This window comes from Oncorhynchus kisutch, linkage group LG13, assembly GCF_002021735.2.
Source record: "Oncorhynchus kisutch isolate 150728-3 linkage group LG13, Okis_V2, whole genome shotgun sequence".
Classification (NCBI taxonomy): Eukaryota; Metazoa; Chordata; class Actinopteri; order Salmoniformes; family Salmonidae; genus Oncorhynchus; species Oncorhynchus kisutch.
The window spans coordinates 48,104,863-48,129,420 of record NC_034186.2 but is presented as its reverse complement, the minus strand read 5'-3'; the positions used below and the strand labels follow the sequence as shown (position 1 = coordinate 48,129,420).

General features: G+C 43.9%; 1 protein-coding gene across 3 annotated transcripts in view; it reads right to left on the bottom strand.

Moving 5' to 3' along the window:
* Positions 1-24,558, bottom strand: part of LOC109902929 (adhesion G-protein coupled receptor D2) — a 126,237-nt gene that overhangs the window by 15,428 nt on the left and 86,251 nt on the right. For all 3 annotated transcript variants that reach the window (XM_031786448.1, XM_031786446.1, XM_031786447.1), the window contains exons 22-23: positions 24,404-24,457; positions 20,905-21,100 (exon numbers count right to left, since the gene is read on the bottom strand). In XM_031786448.1, the coding sequence (XP_031642308.1) occupies positions 20,905-21,100; positions 24,404-24,457 (250 nt within the window). The remainder of the gene's footprint in view (positions 1-20,904; positions 21,101-24,403; positions 24,458-24,558) is intronic.

Below are 24,558 nucleotides of genomic sequence, written 5' to 3'. Positions count from 1 at the left end.
CTCACCTAAAATTTCGCCCTGACCAGCTCTGGTTCCATCCTTGGGTCCTTACGATAAACAAGTGGAGTTGGCTCAGGTCTGACTCCTGACTCAGCCTAACTCCTCGTGTGCCTCCCCCCAATACATTTTTGGGGCTGCCTCCGTGCCAACTCCTCGTAGTGTTTCCGCTCAGCCTTAAATGCCTCCAGGTCCTCCTGTGGACGACGATACTCCCAGCCTGTGCCCAGGGTCCCTTGCCTTCCAGTATCTCCTCCCATGTCCTTTTCTCCAGATAGCTCTGCTGCTCCTCACCATGCTGCTTGGTCCTTTGGTGGTGGGTGATTCTGTAACGGTCTTCTTCCTCCTCTGACGAGGAGTAGTAGGAAGGATCGGAGGACCAATGCGCAGTGTGGTACTTGTTCATAATTCTTTTAATAGAACACTGAAAAATACAAAATAACAATGTGAAATAACAAAAACCGATACAGAAAATAATCACCCACAACTCAAGGGTGAAAACAGGCTGTCTAAGTATGGTTCTCAATCAGGGACAACGATTGACAGCTGCCTCTGATTTGAGAACCATACCAGGCCAAACACAGAAATACCAAATCATAGAAAAAGAACATAGACCGCCCACCCAACCCCTGCCCAACTAAAACAAAGACATAACAAAAGAACTAAGGTCAGAACGTGACAAATAAACTATGTAATGGGACAAAGTAATCATTAATTATTTCCTAAATTAAACATACACACACACACACGAGGCTGTCAGCTCTGAATGACAAATTATGCTCTTGTAATTATGGAGAAAATTCAGAAGCCCAAAGGAGCCCAAAGTCCATCATCACATATAATTGGATGCTGTCTTAAGCAAACCCAAAAAACGCCTTTGAATAGGAATATTATAACTGCAACTGAGACTGCATCTGATACAATAATTGTAACACGTTACTCTTGCAAAGTAATCACACTTCCACACACACCTACACACCCACGGCCTGTCAACTCCTCTCCTCTCGCATAGTTGTCATGGTCTCAAAGTGGCCCTGTGTCAGTAACAGGAGGTGGGCTGGCTTCCACCAGAATTAATTTAGCGTGTTGCGCTCAAATCGCTCCCCATCAGAAATATCTTAATCTGTCTCTGTCTCATCTACATGGAGAAAGTGTGTGTGTGGGGGGGGGGGGGTGAAGTCCACATGAGAAAGGTCAGTGCATTTAAGGGGTTCATCATTCTAAGGTGTCAGACCTCTTTAGAGGGGAGGATGGGATGAAGAAGGGGGGATAGGGAAGGGGGATATTCTCTCTTACCCTTCGCTTGGGGGGGTTTGATCAGTCAGTACTTAAAGAGAGTTTAGCTGGTGTCCAACAACAACCATAGTAATCAGTGAGAATGTTTCACTATGTTGTGTCTTTTGTTTAATCTTAATTGTGGTACAGCTCCTACACACACAAGCACACACACACTGCACTATTCGGCCTTAGAACTGCCGCCTGGGAGCTGCTAACATAACAGTGAGCTGGATGAAATGCTGGGAGCTAAGAAACAGCACACACACACGAACAGAACAAACACAAACACCTTCTCACACATACTGTACACACACACACACACACACACACAGGCAGCCGTCTGGCTGAGGTAAACAGTTTTTAATAGCATCAAACCAGGTTTGGTTTGTTTTGGACCATCTGTCAGTTCCATTGTGTTTCTGTGTGTCTCTTTAGAGCCCGTGGTTGACAGGTGATATATGTACGATACAAAGTGCTTGGTCGGGCCCCCGGAGACCTGCTCTGCAGTTTCTCGCTGCCTTTTTTCTTCTTCTTCTTCTTCTTCTTCTCCTCTTCCCTCCATCCTGTTTCTCTCTGTTTGTCGTCCTTTCCTTTCCATTTTTTTTCTTCTCTTGGTGCACGGAATATTCCGTCAGATCATAGCACGGTCGCCAGCATCCTCAGTGGCATGTATCCAGCCTGCTCTGGCGATTTGCATCAAAGGGTGGAATTTTCTATTTGAGAGGTTAGCAAAACTGTGCCAGAGTATGTTGAAGGCGGTGAGGAGCAGCGGCAGAAGCGCATCGGCTGACTGGAGAGGCCTTTGGACGCGAGTGTGTGTGTATGCGTGAAGAGGAGGCGAACATAAAGGCATAAACATCCTGGGAGAGAGATGCTGGAAAAGGCTAACCGTTCGCTTACGGCTGATGTTAGCGCCTGTTAAACGGTGGGAGTCTTCAGAGGTCGTCGACAATGTTTGGCATGATACCATCAACAAATACGCCAATGACTCTTCTCAAGGGATGCAAGAGCAGTAATGCTCAAAATTGCCTAATATTTAAACAAACCCTGAACATCCATTGTAGGCTAGTATCCATATATTTAAATAGCTATTTTACGGACACAATTTTTCTATAAAAACTTTTTAAATCAACTATCTTTGTCATTTATCCATCAGAATTCACAGTTACTTTAAGAAAAAAGGCTGATTCACTGAGGAAAAATCTGAAATGAAAGTGTAAAGTTAGAGGTGAAAACGCAGGTTTTCAGAGTCCTCTCTCCTGGTCTCCCCGCTCCTCTTCCAGTCATCATGTGAGAGAAGCCAGGCGTGGGAGGATAATCACACCCTAATAAGAAGGAATATTAAAAACAGCAGTGCACACACACACTGGATCCCTTTTCCTCTCTCTCTCTCTCTCTCTTTCCCACCATCCCAGAAAAATGTTTGCACATGGCCACACAAGATTTCAATAATTTCATAATATATCAATTAACAGGTTGAAAGAAAGAGAGCCTTTGGGGGTTTGCGTTTGTACATTTGATGTTTGGTTTGGAGGCACCCTGTGAAGGTCTGTATGTAGAGTTGCGTGAGGCCAGCCCTGAGTCCCGGCTGGGTCCAAAGCTCTGGGCCGTGATGGCAGTGCGAGCAAAGACTGAAAAATGAAGGAATCCTTCTGTAGACTGGAGCTTACGTTTCACCAGAAAAACTAACACAGCATGTTTGAGTATCATCAGACCTTTCGCACTTTAGGGGAGATTCAGAAACACGCTGCTGATAGCTTTCGTGCTGCTTGCAGCTGTTGTTAGGGCATTTAGCGCCATCACTCAGACATGGAAACCCAAAGTGAGAGATACTGGATAGGGCTGACTAATGCTGATCCTAGAACAGTTTGTAGGTGTGTAGGATTGACGGTTGTATGTTATTAAGGCACCTGCTGGTTGAGTTGGTTTTGGATATGCTTCTGGTTTGGTTCTATCTATTGTCTGGCAGATTACGGTGTTAGCGCTGTTTCCTCTCCTCTTCTCCGTCCTTCTCCTCTTTTCTCTCATCTTCCATCCTTCTATCCTCTCCACCCCTCTCCCTTGCTCCTCTCCTCTCTGCTCCTTTTCTCTTCTCCCCTTTCCTGATAACTTCTCCTCTGAGCTATGGAGGCCTGTGTGTGTGCAATCGTGTGCACGCTGGGCTGGGGCGAGACAAGTGTGTGTGTGTGTGAACAAGGGGGCCCTGTGTCTCCTAATGATCTCCCACACCTGCGCATCTGCTGCCATTTTTAATTAACACTCCAAGGAGGTTTGTCAGGAGTAATCAAAAACATTGTCACTGATGGCAATGCAACTGCAACCATGCAATGGCCGCAAAAACTCTATACACATCATAAACCACCAGGAATGGGTTGCTCCAACTTAAACAGACCAATTAATTGCCTCATTCTCATAAACAATAGAAAGAAGAAGAAAAAACTGAGAAATTACACTTTTTACTGACTTGATACGTGAGGATCGATATGTACCCTGAGAGAAAGAGACCGAGAGACTTGCTTTCGCAATGTAAACATGTTTTTTTTCTATGCCAATAAAGCACATTGAATTGAATTAAGAGCGAAAAAAGAGAGGTGGCTTTTATGAAACAGAAGCAACATGTGGCGTGGAGGAGTGCTCCCAGAGAGTTCTTTCCCAGTCCCAGTCATCTCCTTACATGCATGCCCCTGTTATGTTCTTCAATACAGCAGCAGCAACATGGGCTTGGCTGATCTTCCGTTTTCATTTCACTAGGAGCAGGGGGAGCGGCAATAGGAGAGCAGGCAATAGGTTTAGCAGCCGAGGCGAGGCGACTCTGATTTACGACGGGAGGGTGACCTCTGGGGCCGTAACACAGTGATGGGTGAGTGGCTCTCAACGGTAAGCTACTGGCACTTGACAAAGTGCCTGAAGCAGAATGAATTTACTTCTCTTTTCCTCAATCATCAACAGCCACTGCCCTGACCCCCATCCTGACTGCTATAACAAGATCTCCCATCTCGGGAGGCTGAAAAATTTACTGTCACATCTACTTTTCAATGAGCTCAAGTGAGCACTTCTTTCACCTTCAGTGGAGCAGGTGCCTGGTAACCTGGTCGGCTGGCAGGCACGCACAATCCCCGCCATCCAATATACACACACCTTAACACTCTAGCAGTTTTTATTTTTCATCCACTGTATTTACCAGACCTATCGGTGTTTGCCTTCATCAACTTGATGACAGTGCCTGAATGAAATAATCCCATTTTTTTTTTATATACCGCCGATTAATCTCCAACGCACATTGAAATGTACCCTTCCCCTCATCTAGTCAGTGACCATACTGGGCTTGGAAATCACAAGCTACTCTATGGTGGAATGTATTAGGCCTAAATCTCAACCAACACAAATATTAATTCATTTAATGTGATTTGACTGAGGTTTTCTGTTGTGTAGTGTTTCTTTATTATCACTATTGGTATAATATCTTGACTAATGATATTCAACCAGTCAATCTTTTTCGCCCCACACAGTTTAGGACAATATTATCCCAACGTGACAATAAAATTCCCAAACACATTACAACGAACACATAAAACATTCGTAATTTCTCAAAATGGGGGTTCAAAATTTCGCTGCTCTCTGGTGAATACATTGGGTCGTTGTCGGTTGCCACGTCGTCAGGCGAGACACAGTGTATTGTAATTGAAAATAAAGAAACCATTAAAAGGCATTCAATAAGCTACTGTGAAATTGATCAGTCAATAAAAGCTGTTCCCCAGGGGAAAGTGGCCATGCATGGAGAAGGAGGAGGCTCTTGCCTCAGGCAGGATGGAGAGAGATAAGGGGGAAGAGGACGGGGATGGGGGGTGAGGAAGAGAAGGAGACGGGAGGAAAGACAGGGGAAGAGAGAGAGAGTGAGGAAGGGAGAGAGAGAGAGAGAAGGAGAGATGGTGTGAGTGAGACAGCTCAGACCGGATGCAGCAGTAACCATACAGGCTCTGAGAGACACAAGACCATGTAACACAATGATTCATAACAGTGCACTATCATTAGTACCAGCTCATCACAGTACTCTACAATATACAATACACTACAACACACCAAGCAGTATAACAATCAGAAACACCACTAAGCCTGGACCAGGAAATGAAGCTTCAGAAGGAAACTCTGTTTGGTTCAAATATCCTGGTCTTGCTCTACATAATCTAAGAGTCATGGTAGATATCAAAAAGTAGCAAAAAATACTTTGAAACATACAAGAACTGCAATGCTGCTGGGTTTTTCACGCTCAACAGTTTCCCATGTGCATCAAGAAAGGGCATCCAACCAACTTGACACAACTGTGGGAAGCATTGGAATCAACACAGGCCAGCATCCCTAGTGGAACGCTTTCAACATCTTGTAGAGTCCATGCCCCGACGAAGTGAGGCTGTTCTGAGGGTGAAAGGGGAGGTGCAACTCAATATCTGGGAGGTGTTCTTAATGTTTTGTACACTCAGTGTATATAAAATTATTTATTTTTATTTTTGGGGGGGTGCAAGAATGCACAGGATTTATTGTTCGATAGTTTTATAAGGATTTTTTTATATATACATAAAAAAAGGGACAAAAAAAATAAAATAACAAAAAGTCCCAACCGCTGCTTCTTTAACTTTCAATTCTCCTAAGCATCCGTGCTTCACAGCCCCTGGCTATTGCCTTTCTCAATCTGTCCCTGGAGAAGCAGGAGTTATGGTCCCTGTCGATTGAGGAGAAAGGGATGTTATTCCCCTGTCACCCTCAGTCGCTCCGCCATCCTCCCTGTTCTGATCTACGGTCCTGCTGCCCGGGGAAGAAGTGTCTTGATGCGCCATTGGTTTAGAGTGCTGTCACCTTGCCTCTATGCTATACCTGCACCCCCCCCCCCCCCCCCTCCATATCCCAGGGGCCTGTACAAGCAGCGGTGCGGGCGGGACGTGAGAGGTCACCCCCAGGGGAGTGGTAAGGTAGTGGGGGACAACACAGGTCCCTGAGCAACGCCCTTGATTGGGAGCAAAAATAAGGTTGAAGATGAGGGAGACCTGGAGATTTTGGCCTCTGTTGAGCCTACAACTATTGTGCCTATGAACCAGAGTTATACTGTTAGCACTCAGGCAGTGTGCCCTAGTAGGAAGTCCACTGTGGTCGGTTCATCCTGCACTATCACCTCAAACATAAATAACATGAGCATGTCCAATTCTGATAAGCTTCCCAGTAAAGCAATAAAAACAATCAAGCATCCAATATGTGCTAAAAATATCCCACACTAACATTTGTAGCCTAAGAAACAAGGTTCATGAAATCAATAACTTGACAGATGACAATTCATGTTCTGACTATCTCTGAAACTCACTTAGATAATACCTTTGATGATACAGTGGTAGCAATCCATGGTTATAACATCTACAAAAAAGACAGAAATGTCAATGTGGGTGGTGTTGCGGTGTATATTCAGAACCACATTCCTGTAAAGCGTATAGATGATCTCATGTTAAAAAACTGTGGAAGTAATATGGCTACAGATTCATCTGCCTCACTTAAAGCCCATTATTGTGGGAAGCCGCTATAGACCACCAAGTGCTAACAATCAGTATCTGGATAACGTGTGAAATGCTTGATAATGTACGTGATATCAACAGAGAGGTACAGTTGAAGTCAGAAGTTTACATACACCTTAGCCAAACACATTTAAAAACTCTGTTTTTCACAATTCCTGACATTTAATCCTAGTAAAAATTCCCTGTCTTAGGTCAGTTAGGATCACCACTTTATTTTAAGGTTGTGAAATGTCAGAATAATAGTAGAGGGAGTGACTAATTTCAGCTTTTATTTCTTTCATCACATTCCCAGTGGGCCAGAAGTTTACATACACTCAATTAGTATCTGGTAGCATTGCCTTTAAATTGTTTAAATTTGGGTCAAATGTTTCAGGCAGCCTTCCACAAGCTTCCCACAATAAGTTGGGTGAATTTTGGCCCATTCCTCCTGACAGAGCTGGTGTAACTGAGTCAGGTTTGTAGGCCTACTTGCTCGTACACGCCTTTTCAGTTCTGCCCACAGATTTTCGATAGGATTAAGGTCAGGGCGTTGTGATGGCCACTCCAATACCTTGACTTTGTTGTCCTTAAGCCATTTTGCCACAACTTTGGAAGTATGCTTGAAAGACCCATTTGCGACCATGCTTTAAATTCCTGACTAATGTCTTGAGATGTTGCGTCAATATATCCACATAATTGTCCTTCCTCACGATGCCATCTATTTTGTGATGTGCACCAGTCCCTCCTAGAGCAAAGCACCCCCACAACATGATGTTGACGCCCCCATGCTTCACGGTTGGGATGGCGTTCTTCGGCTTGCAAGCCTCCCCCTTTTTCCTCCAAACATAACAATGGTCATTATGGCCAAACAGTTCTATTTTTGTTTCATCATACCAGAGGACATTTCTCCAAAAAGTATGATCTTTGTCCCCATATGCAGTTGCAAAACGTAGTATGGCTTTTTTATAGCGGTTTTGGATCAGTGTCTTCTTCCTTGCTGAGCGGCCTTTCAGGTTATGTGGATATAGATACTTTTGTACCGGTTTCCTCCAGCATCTTCAGCATCTTCACAAGGTCCTTTGCTGTTGTTCTGGGATTGATTTGCACTTTTCGCACCAAAGTCAGCCTATCAGAAGCTTCTCAAACCATGACATCATTTTCTGGAATTTTCCAAGCTGTTTAAAGGCACAGTCAACTTAGTGTATATAAACTTATGACCCACTGGAATTGTGATACAGTGAATTAATCTGTCTGTAAACAAATGTTGGAAAGATGACTTGTGCCATGCACAAAGTAGATGTCCTAACCGACTTGCCAAAACTATAGTTTGTTAACAAGAAATTTGTGGAGTGGTTGAAAAACGGGTTTTAATGACTCCAACCTAAGTGTATGTAAACTTCTGACTGTACATACTGTGGTAAACTTCCGACTGTACATACTGTGGTAAACTTCCGACTGTACATACTGTGGTGAACTTCCGACTGTACATACTGTGGCAGACCAGTGGGTTTGGTCAAAACGTTTATCACAGATCAGACATGGACAGAGCAGGATATTTGTATATATATTTGTATATTTTCTGTGTGATTTCAATATTGACTGGCTTTTATCAAGCTGCCCACTCAAGAAAAAGCTTCAAACTGGTTCAGGTTATCAGTCAACCTACAAGGGCAGTTACAAACAGCATAGCAATGAAATCATCAACATGTATGTATCACAACTTTTACTGATGCTGCAGATATGTGCTTTAGAGCAGTATCCAAATCCAATGGATGTAGTGACCATAATACAGTAGCCATATCTAGGAAAACCAAAGTTAAGGCTTGGCCTAACATGGTGTATAAGAGATCATACAATAAGTTTTGCAGTAATTCCTCTGTTGATGATTTAAATAATGTTTGCTGGTCTGTATGTGTGTAATGAGGTGCAACTATAGTAGCTGCTGCACTTGACACAACCGATTCGAAAATGTACTGCAAATTGAGAAATCGTGTGACTAAACTGAATAAAAAGAAGATGAAACTACACTGTGAAACAAAGATTAATTATATAAAGAATAATAGTAAAAAGCTTTGGAGCACCGTAAATGAAATTTTGGGCAAAAAGATAAACTCATTCATTGAATCAGATGGTTCATTCAGCACAAAACCCACTGATGTTGCCATCTACTGTAATGATTATTTCATTGTTAAGATTAGCAAACATGCCAGCAACAAACGCTGACACTACACATCCAAGTACGGTATAACTGAACAAATTATGAGAGACAAGCATTGTAATTTTGAAATCCGTAAAGTGAGTGTGGAAGAGGTGAAAAAAGTATTGTTGTCTATCAACAATGATAAGCCACCGGGTTCTGACAACTTGGATGGAAAATTACTGAGGATAATAGAGGACGATATTGCCACTCCTATTTGGCATATCTTAGCCAACTAGAAAGTGTGTGCCCTCAGGCCTGGAGGGAAGCAAAAGTCATTCCCTATGCAAGAATAGTAAAGCCCCTTTACTGGCTCAAATAGCCAACCAATCAGCCTGTTACCAACCCTTCCTAAACTTTTGGAAAAAAAGTAGCTATTTTACATTGAACAAATGGACAACAGACTTTCAGCACGCTTATAGGCAAGGACATTCAACAAGCACAGCACAGCACACAAAAGACTGATGATGGGCTGATGATGAAAAGATTGTGGGGGCTGTTTTGTAAGACTTCAGGATGGCTTTCGACATAATCGATCATAGTCTGCTTCTGGGAAAAAAAATGTGTTATGACTTCACACCCCATGCTATATTGTGGATAAAGAGTTACCTGTCCAACAGAAAACAGAGGGTGTTATTTAATGGAAGCCTCTCCAACATAATCCAGGTAAAAATCAGGAATTTCACTTCTTTAGGTCGAGGTTGGCTAGCTTGAGCAACATCTTGAGAAACAACTGGTCTGGTTGTAGTGGTGTATGTACAGTATACTCTTCTAATGTACCCTTTTTTAGAGTGCATAATCTACAAGACAGGTACAATGTCCAGACATTGATTGTTAATGTACTGTGATTCAACAAAGTATTAAAGTGCTATGTGGTACTTTAGCGTTAATAAGGCCTGAGGAGGCATGGTATATCGTGAATACAGTACAGTATATACCACAGCCAAGGGGTGTTGTTTGGCACAATATATGAGTGGAGACAGTTGTACCTTTAACTTATGGGCTCACAGCAACCACATCAAATCTGCTTTGAGGAAGCCGAAGCCAAAGCCACACTGCACCTTGTGCCACCAATGACATCAATCAACACCAAATGCCCTAAAGGATCTATAGTAAATTGTAGTATCCATCCTTCTTTTGATAAACAACCATGTTAAAGGGATAGTTCACCCAAATTACAAAGTGGCACATTTGAAGACAGTGGCCAGGTACACAAAACCAAAGATTGCTGACATCTTACTGCATAGACTGCTAACAGAGTACAGAAACCAATATATTATTGTGTAATTTGGGTGAAATATCCCTTTTAGGCCACTTACGGCAAACCCTCCAGAGACCCTCCAGGGCCCAATCCACAGTTAGTCTGGGTCTCACTGGATGATGGAAGAAATAAATAAATAGATAAACAGATGAATAGCAAAGAGAAGGAATGGGAGTCTATGCTGGTTGGCCATCCATCATATATCCCATTACCACACAGTGGGAGCAGTATGTATTATGGAGTCAGCCTCCTAAGAAGATACAAATTCAACTTTTCCCTCCAATTTGTTATAGCTTTCAACTCGCCGTTGTTGTTTCTTTGAATTATGAATAGATTTCTGTCCTCGACTTTGCTCAAGCAAGCCGTATGCGAAACAAGTAGGAAAACACATTTGGAACCCGGCACGCTTTGAAACAGTCGAGTGCATATGCATAAACATTCACACTTAAAGCGCCCTAAGAGCGACAACACACGTTCAATATTTCAGCTTTTCCTTTGTTCATTGACTGTGTGTGTGTGTCTGATAAATATGAAGTGCCAGAGCATGAGCGCAAGAACATGTGGGTGCCAGAGTTAAAGTTTACCTCAGAATGAATTACAGAGTTCACATAATACGGCCCCAAGCAAAAAGGAAATGAAGAATATGGAATTCCTAAATTGAAATCTCTAAACTTAATTTCTTCCCCCAAACTGGTTTTTATGTAAACATAAAAGGCCAGAGATCCTGCATGTGCCATTCAGAGAAAAGAGGGAGCGAAGAAGGGAGTGAGAAGAGACAGAGAGAGGAAAAGACGGGAGAGATAGCGAGAGAGACAAGAGCGAGATGAGAGAGAAAGCGAAACACAGAAGAGAGAGAGAGATGTAGAAAGACAGAGTGAGAAGAAGGAAGGAATGTAAATACACAGCAAACCAATAGCACATTTTGGCCCCAGCAGTTTGTTTGGGTATTTAGACTGTAGGCTACAATCAAGTCCTCAAAGCCTCAGTCCAAATGACAAGGCCCTGATACAGCGGCACAGATCCACTAAACAAAGGCTGAGCAAGCTAAAGCTCAACGCATACAACCTTCAAGGTCACCCCCAGTTATTTGTCAATCATTGTGGATGGGAGAAAAATGAATAAAGATGCATAAATGGCTTGAATAAAGAGAGGGCAGGAGGAAAGAAGGAAAGGACGAGAAAAAGGGAAGTGATTTTTGCATTGGCTGAACTTCTGGGGCCTGTTTTGTTTGACCAGATGTAGAATTAGTACACATCACTTTGCATCAGCGAGACGTAAACCATAAAGCCACCATGGAGAGTACACCTCCCTCTCGCCGCAACCAGGGTTTGCTGGTGTCTGTAATTCTGCTCGTGCAATTATCGATGTGATGCCAATCCCCAATGTAAAGACTCATTCCTTAAGAAAATAGGAGCATATACCTGGATAGATGTGCCCAGCTGTTTTTCCAACTGGAATCAGTAATTGAAAACAGAGCGTTTCTGTTTTTACACGGATAAACGCGGAAAAGCGTCAATGACGTTTCAAGTCGTCGTCTTTCAAGAGCTACAGTATAAATCAAATTAGTAAAACATGACTAATAAAAATTGGTAGTACACTTCAATACACTCTCTTATTTCTGTGATAGGGTGACTTCCACAAACTAACCTTGCTGGAACACAGCAGACAAAACAGAAAACAGGCTAAATCAATACAGTGGATTAAGAATCACGATGCTATGTTATGGCTAGCTGGAAACGATAACTTTACCCCGTTACTGCCGCTATTCAATCAAAACCAGTATATGGAAATTCCCACAGTGAGGCAGAAAAACAGCGAGAGAGCGCTCTGGTGTTCCTTTTAGCTTCACAACATCAATATTGTGCAAATGGTCACACAAACAGAACATTTCCCAGATACCTCCACATGCAGCTTTTGATTGAACAAGGTGAACGAGGACTAAAAAGGTGTACTACAGATGAGTTTGAAGGAGAGAAGGTGATGCTGTCATTGTCTCTGGGGCGTTTTGGTAGGCCCCAGATCCTGTGACGTGTCAATGAATCAGGCTAAACGTGTGTGACAAGCAGCGGGCCAGGAGGGAGGGAATGAAAGAGGGATGGAGGAAGAAAAGTCATCCCCCCATCCCCATGCACCACATTGGTGTTGGTGGGGAGCTCTGGGGGTAATCTGCGGCTGCATGCGATAGAGAGACGAGCCCCTTTATTTAGACGCAATGGTAGGCCCCTAATTGCAGCTGATGCTGAGAAACACATGTTAAGAGGGGGCGAGTCAGATGTTAGCAGTACAACCATATGGTTCCTCCTTCACCTACAGGAGATGGGCCTGTACCCAGAGACGACAGACAGCACAGGGGATCAGATCATGGCAGCCTGCACACTGACAACTTGACTTAGGCTGAGTCCCAAATGGCCCCCTACACCCAATATAGTGTACTACTTTTTACTAGAGTGCTATATGGAAAGAATCCTGGCAGGCTGCGCACTGACAATTTCACTTAAGTTGCATACCCAAATGGCACCCTATTCCCTATATAGTGCACTACTTTTGACCTGAGACCTATGGGCCCTGGTTAACAGTATTACACTATATAGGAAATAGGGGGCCATTAGGGAAGCATACCCTTGATTTACTTTATTTGATTTATTATTGGCCAGGGACAATGCACAAATCTTCAATATTTCTGTAGAAAGGAATTGACTTTTGTTTCATCACTTTCACAGTTGTTATTTGGGTTTTTATAGTTGCTCTAAGAAACACGGACTTTCAGTAAGTCCATTAAAATAAGGGGGAGGTGAAACGACAACATTGAGTATTATAAGTCAAACAGCTTTCCCAAAATGTGGTGCACAAATAAAAGGGGAACAACAGATGCTAAAAGGAGAAAATCTGACCATTAGAACCCTTGTTAATATTGACTTAACACTATTATTTTACAAAAACATTTTCTATTAGAACTTATAGAATGATATTATATTTCTAAGTTGTTTGTGAAAGCCCTGAAACATGTCCCTCTCTGTAAAAAAATGTTTTAAATTACTTGTTAAACAAAATCTCTTTCTCTGAGCAACTGTATTAGTATAACATAATAAAAACATTTTTAGCATACAATATAGCTCAGGATTCGTTTTATTTTTTTCAAGGATGCCAACAATTACGTGAGGATAACGACACAGCCTTTTTCTAAAATGTTTTATGGGATTGGAGGACACGTTGGGAGGATCTTAGACTATTCCTTCAAATAGAATCTTTCCAGATCCTTGATATCCTTCGTCTGCACTTGTGGACTTCACTTTTCAGTTCAAACCACAGGTTTTCAATGGGGTTCAAGTCCAGAGACTGAGACTTTTATTTTGTGATCAATTAACCATTCCTTTGTGGATTTTGATTAGTTCTTCGGGTTATTGTCTTACTGGAAGATCCACTTGTGTCAGCCTCCTGGTAGAGCCCAAGCAGGTTTTTGGGATAAAATGTCTTGGTATTGGGTAATGTTCATTCTGTTAAATAGAGTTATAGAGCGCCGCACTTTACACTTCCTTAGAGCTCAGCGCGTACGTACTATATGCACAATACAACAACACCCACAGACAATGCACACAATCAACCTCATCTCTCCTCACTCGCTCTCTATCTATCTCTCTTTTCATTCATTAAACTCCATCCTTCATCACCCTGTCTCTTTCTCTCCCTCTCTCTCTGTGTCCTCCTCACACTATCTAGTTCCACTGCTCCCTTGGCGGTCAGGGGGGTGCCCTACCCACTACCCGCCGACGTTTAAAGAAAGTGGCCCGGTATTAAAAACAAATATTCAATCATTGCTCATGTTGCGTTGGATTATGGGCGGGCTCGTCAAGACGATTAGTTAGAGTGGTTGTGCGAGCGCTGAGGCTCCGCTGAGCTTTACATATGCAAACAGTAGAGTAAAGCAGAGCAGTAGAGTGCAATGCTAGCGCAAAGCTCACTAGACGCTCAATCATGCAGAGCGGAGCACATTGATATGGGAGGTGGTGCCGCACAGGAAATTAGCTGGATAATAACGGCTGACAATCAATATTTATGTTTGTGCTTCACAAATAATTAAATCAAATTGGCCTCGGCTGCATTTTGTGGGCCCCCTCGCTTGCTGTAATTGATGGACAAGTCACATAATACTGTAAGTTGCATGGGCTCACCGTGTGCAATAATAGTTTAGACATTTGTTAACATCCCTATTAGTGAGGATTTTGTTCTTTGCCAAGATAATCCATCCACCTGAGGTGTGGCATATCAATAAGCTGATTAAACAGCATTACACAGGTGCACCTGTGGACAATAAAAGGCCACTCTAAAATATGCAGTTTTGTCACAACACAATTTGTCACAACGCAACAGATGTCTCAAGTTGAGGGAGCGTGCAATTGGCATGCTGACTGCAAGAATGGCCACCAGAGCTGATGCCAGAAAATGTTCATTTCTCTACCATAAGCTGCCTCCAACGTCGTTTTAGAGAATTTGGCAGTAATTCCAACTGGCCTCACAGGGATGAAGCTTCTGGTCCTGGGCAGATCGCTGGGTCAGGATGACCTCCACTCCAACATCCGAAGCATCCACTTCCACCACAAATTGGCGCAAGGGGTCCGGATGGATGAGTGCTGTTGTGAACCGATGCTTCAGGTCCACAAAGGCTTTGTCGATAGCTGGAGACCATTTGAACGGTACCTTGGGGGAGGTGAGTGCCGAGAGGGGGGCCGCCAGGGTGCTGTAATCCCGAATGAAACGGCGGTAGAAGTATGCAAACCCAAGAAACCGTTGCAACTGCACCCTGTACGTTGGTTGAGGCCAATCCACCACTGTTTTCACCTTTCCAGGATCCATCTAAACATTGCCCTCAGCAATGACATATCCCAGAAAGGTGATTGTAGAGCGGTGGAAATCACACTTCTCTGCTTTCACAAACAATTGGTTCTCCAGGAGGCGCTGAAGGACCTGTCTGACGTGGGGTACATGTTCTTGGGCAGATTGGGGAAAAAAACAGCATGTCGTCCAGGTAGAGGAACACAAACCGGTTTAGCATGTCCCGAAGCACATCATTGACCAAAGCCTGGAAGACAGCGTTGGTGAGTCCAAATGGCATGACCTGACACTCATAATGTCCACTGGCTGTGTTGAAGGGTGTCTTCCACTCATCCCCCTCGCGTATCCGAACCAGGTGGTAGGCAATCCATATGTCCAACTTGGAAAACATGGTAGCCCCCTGGAGAGGTTCAAATGCCGAGGGGAGGTAGGGGGTAACGATTTGACCGTGATATCATTAAGTCCCCGGTAGTCAATGCATGGGGGAAGGGTCTTGTCCTCCACAAAGAAAAACCATGGGCCGGCAGGAGATGCAGAAGGACAGACGGCCCCAGTGGCTAGAGACTCCTCTATGTACTCCTACATAGCCTTGGTCTCTGGTCCGGACAGAGAATACAGCCGACCCGAGGTGGTGTAGTGCCTGGGAGAAGATCAAAGGCACAATCATAAGGATGGTGCAGGGCAAGGGAAGTAGCACGTGCCTTACCGAACACTTCCAGGAGGTCATGGTATTCAGTAGGAAAAGCAGAGACATCCACAGTCTTGCTAACATCCTGAGGAGGATGTATTGGGGAAGGCTGTGCTGCTTGAAGGCAGTGGGAATGGCAAAAAGGACTCCAACCCAGGATGTAGCGTATGGTCCAGTCAATCACAGGATTGTGTTTTGTAGCCTGGAAAATCCCAAAACTACCAGAACATGGGGAGATGCAATGAGGAGGAACTGCATGGTCTCACTGCGGTTACCAGAAACCCGTAATTGAACGGGCACAGTACTATGGGTGACTTCCGCTATAGAGTGGACGTCCAGTGCCCTAGCATCCATGGGCACAGAGAGCTGTTGAGTGGGAATACCAAGCTCCGATGCTATCGATGCTATCCATAAGACATTCATCAGCCCCAGAGTCAATGAGTACTCGGAGAGACTTAGATTGGTCTCCCCACAGCACAAGAGCAAAAAGGGGTGTGCGGGTGATGGGAAGTAGAGAACTCCCAGTCTGACTCACCATAGTACTGGTACCCATTAGAGACACGGGTATCCTAATAGGGCAAATAGCTATAAAATGTCCTGCCCCTCCACACTACAGACAACTGTTATTATTCATCCCCCGTTAGCGCTCCCAAACTGATAGCCTAGTTCGTCCCAACTGCATAGGCTCAGGAATATCCAAATCACCCGTCGTAGATTCACGAGAGAGCTCTGGGGACATCAACTCCTCTCGGAAGAGCTGCCTGCCTTCGGAAACTTCCGGATTCCATAGGAGGTGAACACACCATATCGGGAGCACGAGTGTGCCCGAGACCAGACCTCCTCTCACTTGCATTCCCTTAGGTGTCCTTCAATTTGAATGGTTAAGGCGATAAGAGTGTCGAGGTCCACCGGCAGTTCCCGAGCAGCTAGCTCACCCTTTACCTCCTCAGATAATCCGTGCAGAAAAGTATCGAAAAGAGACTCCGGATTCCAGGCACTCTCAGCAGCCAACGTGCGAAAGTCCACCGCGTAGTCTGCCACACTACGGAGTTTTGACGTAAGTCAAGCAGTTTTCTGGCCACCTTTCTCCTTTGAACCGGCCTTTAACCCATGGTCGTAGGTACAAAGTCCAGAAACAGGCAAGGGTCAAAACCGGGAGGACTAGAAAAAGGAGAATGCAAAAAGCAGGAGAAAGGGAAAAATTGCTGGTTGACTGGAAACATACAAGACGAACTGGCACAGAGAGACAGGAAACACAGGGATAAATACACTGGGAAAAATAAGCGACACCTGGAGGGGGTGGAGACAATCCCAAGGACAGGTGAAACAGATCAGGGCGTGACACAGTGAATGTTCCAAAGTGGCCTCGTTACAGTTTTGACTTACAACAACCAATTTGACAGAGCTTGAATAATTTTCTCAAGAACAAAGGGAAAATGTTGCACAATCCAGGAGTGGAAAAATTTACCCAGAAAGACTTACAGCTGTAATCAGTGCAAAAAGTACTTCTACAAAGTATTGATTCAAAGGTGTGAATACTTACAGTACCAGTCAAACATTCAGACACACCTACTCATTTTCCTTATTTTTTTTTTATACTATTTTCTACATTGTAGAATAATAGTGAAGACATCAAAACTATGAAATAACACATATGTGGTCACAAAAAAAGTGTTAAAACTAATTGTAATGCTCCGGGTGTCGTGGGTGTGGAGTCAAATGCAGGAGACAGAGAGTTCAATGCTGTGCGTCTTTTAATAGCGCCTAACAAGGTGCTCACAAAAGTAACGTTCCCAAACACAGGGAATCAAAATGTACAATGGAACAAATCACGACCAGGCACAAAACTCGTACCTCTACAACAGAGCCGAAGGTTACATAGAAATAATCCCGCACAACAACCAGGCGGGCCGGCTGTCTAATAAAGACAAACTAATTAACCCTACACAGGTGCTACCACTAAACATACAAGGAGGGGGAGGAAAAACAATCAGTGGCAGCTAATAGGCCGGTGACGACGACCGCCGAGCGCCACCCGCCCGGGAAAAGGAAACACCCTCGGTCGGACTCGTGACACAAATCAAAATATATTTTATATTTCAGATTCTTCAAAGTAGCCACACTTTGCCTTGATGACAGCTTTGCACACTCTTGGCATTCTCTCAACCAGCTTCATGAGGTAGTCACCTGGAATGCATCTCAATTAATAGGTGTGCCTAGTTAAAAGTTATTTCTTTCTTAATACGTTTGAGCCAATCAGTTGAGTTGTGACAAGGTAGGTGTGGTATACCGAAGATAGCCCTTTTTGGTAAAAGATCAAGTCCACATTATGGCAAGAACAGCTCAAATAAGCAAAGAGAAACGACAGTCCATCATTACTTTACGACATAAAGGTCAGTCAATACGGAAAATTTCTTTAAGTGCAGTCCATCAAACGCTATGATGAAACTGGATCTCATGAGGACCACCACAGTAAAGGAAGACCCAGAGTTACTTCTGCTGCAGAGGATAAGTACATTAGCGTTAACACCACCTCAGATTGCAGCCCAAATAAATGCTTCACAAAGTTCAGGTAACAGACACATCTCAACATCAACTGTTCAGAGGATACTGCGTGAATCAGGCCTTAAAGGGCCAATTGCTGCAAAGAAACCACTACGAAAGGACAACAATAATAAGAAGAGACTTGTTTGGGCCAAGAAACACAAGCAATGGACATTAGACTGGAGGAATTCTGTCCTTTGGTCTGACGAGTCCAAATACGAGATTTTTGTCTCCAACTGCCATGTCTTTGTAGGGTGAACGGATGATCTCTGCATATGTGATTCCCACCGTGAAGTATGGAGGATGAGATGTGATGGTGTGGGGGTGATTTGCTGGTGACACTGTCAGTGGTTTATTTAGAATTCAAGGCACACTCAACCAGCATAGCTACCACAGGATTCTGCAGCGATACGCCATCCCATCCAGTTTGCGCTTAGTGGGACTATCATTTGTTTTTTCAAGAGGACATTGACCCAAAACACTCCTCCAGGCTGGTTAAGGGCTATTTGACCAAGCAGAGTGATGGGAGTGCTACATCAGATGACCTGGCCTCCACAATCACCCGACCTCAACCCAATTGAGATGGTTTGGGATGAGTTGGACCGCAGAGTGAAGGATAAGCAGCCAATAAGTGCTCAGCATATGTGGGAACTCCTTCAAGACTATTGGAAAACAATTCCTCATGAAGCTGGTTGCCAAGAGTCTGCAAAGCTGTCATCAAGGCAAAGGGTGGCTACTTTGTTTAATACTTTTTTGGTTACTACATGATTCCATATATGTTATTTCATCGTGTTGATGTCTTCACCTTTATTCTACAACGTAGAAAATAGTGAAAATAAAGAAAAACCCTTGAAGGTGTGTCCAAACTTTTGACTGGTTTTGTATGTAAATGAGATATTTCTGTATTTCAGTTTGGTCTGCTCTAGTTATGTTTGTAACCAGTTTATAATAGCAATGAGGCACCTCAGGGGTTTGTGATATATGACCAATATAACACGGCTGGCTAAGGGCTGTGTCCTAGCACTCCGTGTTGCGTCGTGCATAAGAACAGCTCTTAGCCATGGTATATTGGCCATATACCACACCCCCTCTGGCCTTATTGCTTAAATATAACATAGAAATGCCTCATGAGCTTAGTTAGACTGTTTTTCTCTGTCAGAACCCCAAATATGAGCTAATTTTACTCCATTGTGTTTAAACAATGTATAGCTTCAAAACATGGTTAAAACATAATTTTGATCTCATGGATGGTCAGTCCTTGAACCCATCCCTCACCAGTTTACCAAAAAAGTGTCATGCTGGGCAGTTGTTTGAATACCAGATTGCAGCTTTAAAGAAATGAGAAGATATAGCAGCTTGACTCTGTATTTGAGTCACTTACTAAGGAGATGCCACCATCCTTTTTTCACTGCTTTGAAACTTTCCTCTGCTGTGTGTGTGTGTCTGTGTTGTGTTTGTGTGTGTATAGGTGTGTGTGCATGTGTGTAAATGCTTTGTGTGTGCACGCGTGCATATGTGATTGCGTGCATGCATGGCTGTGTTGTGTGTTATCATGTGTGTTTTCCTCCCCTTCAATTACATTGACTCCACTCAGTGATACACGGGTCAGGGAACTGCATTAAAGCTGTTCAGTCTGTGCAGTCTGGACAGTGTTTGAGTCCTACAGAGGAGCTATCACGTCTGGGTTCACTCTCTGTGCCAAGCACCGCTCCTCGTTCACAACCTAATGCATCGCAGATTCGCTGTTCAATCAAAGCCAATACACATGTTTCCGCAGTAAGACTAGGATGAGATTGTTCTCGAGGAAGATGGTTTGAATAAATGTGAGGTTGAATTGACATGTTATGTCATATAAAAACACTTTTTTTGTTGATTAAATGACTCCAAACTCTTGTTGAAACCAAGATCCGGTTTCAGGTTTTGATTGAATAAAGTTCCATATTTCTCAGTCCTAATTACATAGGCTACTCAAAATCCTCTAAGAGGAACTATTATTGGTTTAGGAAAATCAGCAAAGGTTATTTGTTTTATTTTTGTTCCTGAATTTCATGATTGCCTCTCGAAGTTGTACATTTGAGTAATATGCTTATTTTGTATTTAATTTACAAAAAGGAGGACAAGAGCTCTGTCCTTCTTTTCGTAATTTACTTAGACAGTTGGAAGGTAGGCGGGATACAGGTTGTAGAGGGGAAGACAGCAAGAAAGTACAGACTGGGGTGAGATTCGTACCCATGCCACTGTGGGCAATATGTCCTTGGGAGTCTGCACGACTACAAACTACACTTGGCCACACTCCCACACAGGGTAATATGTTTTTGAAGTGAAGAATGAGTGTCTAAATATTTTTGGGACGATTTAGATTATTTTTGTGAAAAGCTGGAGCATATTCTTTCAGCTGTCTTTCCCCCCCTTTCATTCAGCTCTCAGACTATGGTATGCAATATACAGCCTGAGATCTTGTTTTCGGAGTGAAATGCAGCATTCAGGATGAGGGTCAGAAAGGGAGGAAGTCATCGATTCACCTCTGTAGGTAGTATTGTCATCGGAACTGTGGGTGAGGGAGCTTGTGGCTCACCTCTGTTGGCGTTCTCCTCCACAAGGCCTGGGATGTGGGGGTAGGTAGGGTTGGGGAGTGGGCTGAGCTGGCCGGAGCAGGTCTTGTCTCCCCCTTCGTCCAGGCTGGGACCTTGGGGGCCCTGGGGGGAGGGCGTGGGGGAGATGGCGGGCCGGGAGCTGGTCAATGAGCTGGAGGGTCTGGAGCTGGCACAGTTCTGGAGGGGCACAGGGAGAAGAGTAAGGAGTCAAGGACTTACAGTGAGGGAAAAAAGTATTTGATCCCCTGCTGATTTTGTAAGTATGCCCACTGACCAATAAATGATCAGTCTATAATATTAATGGTAGGTTTATTTGAACAGTGAGAGACAGAATAACAACAAAAAAATCCAGAAAAACGCATGTCAAAAATGTTCTAAATTGATTTGCATTTTAATGAGGGAAATAAGTATTTGACCCCTCTGCAAAACATGACTTAGTACTTGGTGGCAAAACCCTTGTTGGCAATCACAGGAGGTCAGACGTTTCTTGTAGTTGGCCACCAGGTTTGCACACATCTCAGGAGGGATTTTGTCCCACTCCTCTTTGCAGATCTTCTCCAAGTCATTAAAGTTTCGAGGCTGACATTTGGCAACTCGAACCTTCAGCTCCCTCCACAGCTTTTTTATGGGATTAAGGTCTGGAGACTGGCTAGGCCACTCCAAGAACTTAATATGCTTCTTCTTGAGCCACTCCTTTGTTGCCTTGGCCGTGTGTTTTGGGTCATTGTCATGCTGGAATACCCATCCACGACCCATTTTCAATGCCCTGGCTGAGGGAAGGAGGTTCTCACCCAAGATTTGACGGTACATGGCCCTGCCCATCGTCCCTTTAATGCGGTGAAGTTGTCCTGTCTCCTTAGCAGAAAAACACCCTGAAAGCAGAATGTTTCCATCTCCATGTTTGATGGTGGGGATGGTGTTCTTGGGGTCATAGGCAGCATTCCTCCTCCTCCAAAGACGGCGAGTTGAGTTGATGCCAAAGAGCTCCATTTTGGTCTCATCTGACCACAACACTTCACCCAAACGTAGCGCTTTTCTTCTCTCCTTGATCGTTTGGGGTTTTGATTTGGAGGCGGGCTTAGAGGAGGGGAGTGCAGCCAACAGACAAAAGGTCTATGGGCTTTAGAATGGAAAGCTGTCCTAGCCGACAACCTGACATTACTTCCTCCTTCTGCTCCTTGTAATTCATTGGCAGATTCTCCTACTGACCTGGATTGAAACCTTACAAACTATAAACAAACCCATTTAAGAAAGAAGACCATGTGCAGACCAGTTGACCACCCAGTTAAAATGGTGAAATCCCTCCATGGCATTGTGCATGCAATCAAAGTGTTTTGTGGCAAGTGCACTCTCTATCCATCTCTATGGGCGACACATTTCACAATTTGAACAAATTTAAAACAGGGAATCTCTCTAAGAGACCAAAATAAACTCCAATCATTGAATCCCATTTGTTTGCACAGCTATTAAACAGACTTCAGAGAGCACCAGGGCACTTCCATGGGCTTGGCCTCTTGTATTACATATGTCTGTCATGAAGGAATGCCTAGATCACAGATCTCTGAACAAACTCTCAAAGTTATGCCTGCCGCTCCTTTTACAACCCCTACTCAATGTAGATCTCCAGGAAACACACACGCACCCACACTGTTCGCCCCCGGCTTCCTATATCTTGTCAAAACTTGAATTAAGAATACTTTTTTTTTTTACTTATCCACTTCCAATATCGATATTTCAGTGCTGTCAAAGCCACGGCACTCCAAGTATTGAAAAGGGGTTGTTTTTTATTTGGGTGGTGCAACTGACAGCTTTATTTCACAAAGCAATCTGGCAGTGTGTGTACAAGTGTGGGGTCATGAGGGTCACCAGGCAGTTGGTATCAAGCAGGCAGGCAACATTGGTCTAGAGCTTGTGTATAAATTAACTTGAAGGGGGGACTCCCAGAGGTCTAAAAGGGCTGTTTGCACAACCTACTGCATTTTGGGTCTGCTGAACAGCGGTCAATAGGATTATTAAATTAACAATGACAGAATGTCATTAGATGTAATGATTGGGGGTAATTTTTTGCTTTGCTGCACTATACCTATGCTGACATGAATGCGGCGCCGAATCATTTAAGAGATGTGAACAACAACGCTGCGCTCTGTATCCTCTTTTTATTTATTTTTATTTCAATATTTGCTTTGATGTGCATTCTGAGAAATCTATGGACTAATGGCCATTTAGAAAACAGAGCTGAAACGAACAGCGTGCTTCATTCCAGTGTATCTGGTTATGCGTCACACAATCATTTTACATCAACCATATGAAACATTCATAAAAAGCCTTTTAGATAAAACAATTTTTTATGTCTCATGTATCTTCTGAAGTACCATATGCAGTAACAGTATGCTGCAAAGAACTGTATTCGTACCTTCCACCAGAGACGATACTGAATCCTATATTTTACAACTGGGGAGATATAGGGCATGTTCGGTCATCTAGAGCCAAATGTCTCCCATCTCCAGACAGACAGGTAGATACTGTATTTCAGCGGGATTTATGGGGCAAAATAGCATTAGCTAAAAAACATCCGCTGCATGGGCAAACTGGATGGCGGACTTTGAGATTGGAAAATTGCCAGAGAGCACTAAAAGGAGCACCCCCACACTGATAATACAGCTGCACGGTATATCAGCTACCCTGGGGTGTGTTTGCCCCCCACCCCCCCCCCCCCCTCCCAAGCCATTTTTTTTTTTTTACTAGTCACAATCTTCACAGTGTCAGGAACTGTAACGGGGTCAAAAAGGAAGAAGGGGCGATATTCTAAAATCAATCTGCCTTTAAAAATGGTCTGATTCCCTTCTCAATTACCTGATGGTTGAAGGGTGGGGGTGGGGGGGGGGGGACTGGACTGGGGAACAAACTGCTCTGAGCCATAAAGCGTGACAACCCGGGAGAGGAGTTAATGTGATCACTCATAAGGGACGAGTTGCAGAAGGGGGTGGAGGAGAGGGGACAGTTGTTGTGTGTGAAGGGGGTTGGGGGGCTTTGGTTGGTGTGTGTATGTGTGGAGGGGGGCTATTAACTACTTTTAAAGCGCTTTGCCGGAGCTAAGTGATTGCAGGGAGCAGGAGGGAACAGTATAAATAGTGGCCTGACACTTTAATGTCAGGGGACAGCTCGTCCAGGATTAGAAACTTGTAACCCCGGTGGTGCGGGTGACATTGGTCGGGATGAAGGTGCTGGGCCGGCGTGCGGCATAGGGGCTATTACAGAGGTGCGTGTTTGATGTATAAGGGCTTCTAACATGGGGCTTGCCGCCAGCGGTACAAAAAGCATTGCTCAGCGGCTACTTCTCACTGACATTGCAGCATTGATGTAGAAAAGAACATGGTCTGTGTACTATGGTGAACTATGTATGAACTATGTGGTGAACTATGTGAATCTGCGCACACACACACACACACACACACGTAAAAGGGATGCTAGGTTACATACTGAAAAACGTAGCGCTTTTCTTCTCTCCTTGATCCTTTTAACTGTGCTCCGAACCTGCAGCAAAGAGAGATACGAGAAAGAGCGAGAGAGAGAGAGAGAGAGAGAGAGAGAGACAGGGCAATAAGAGAGTTTGACACAGAACATACCATGCTGTA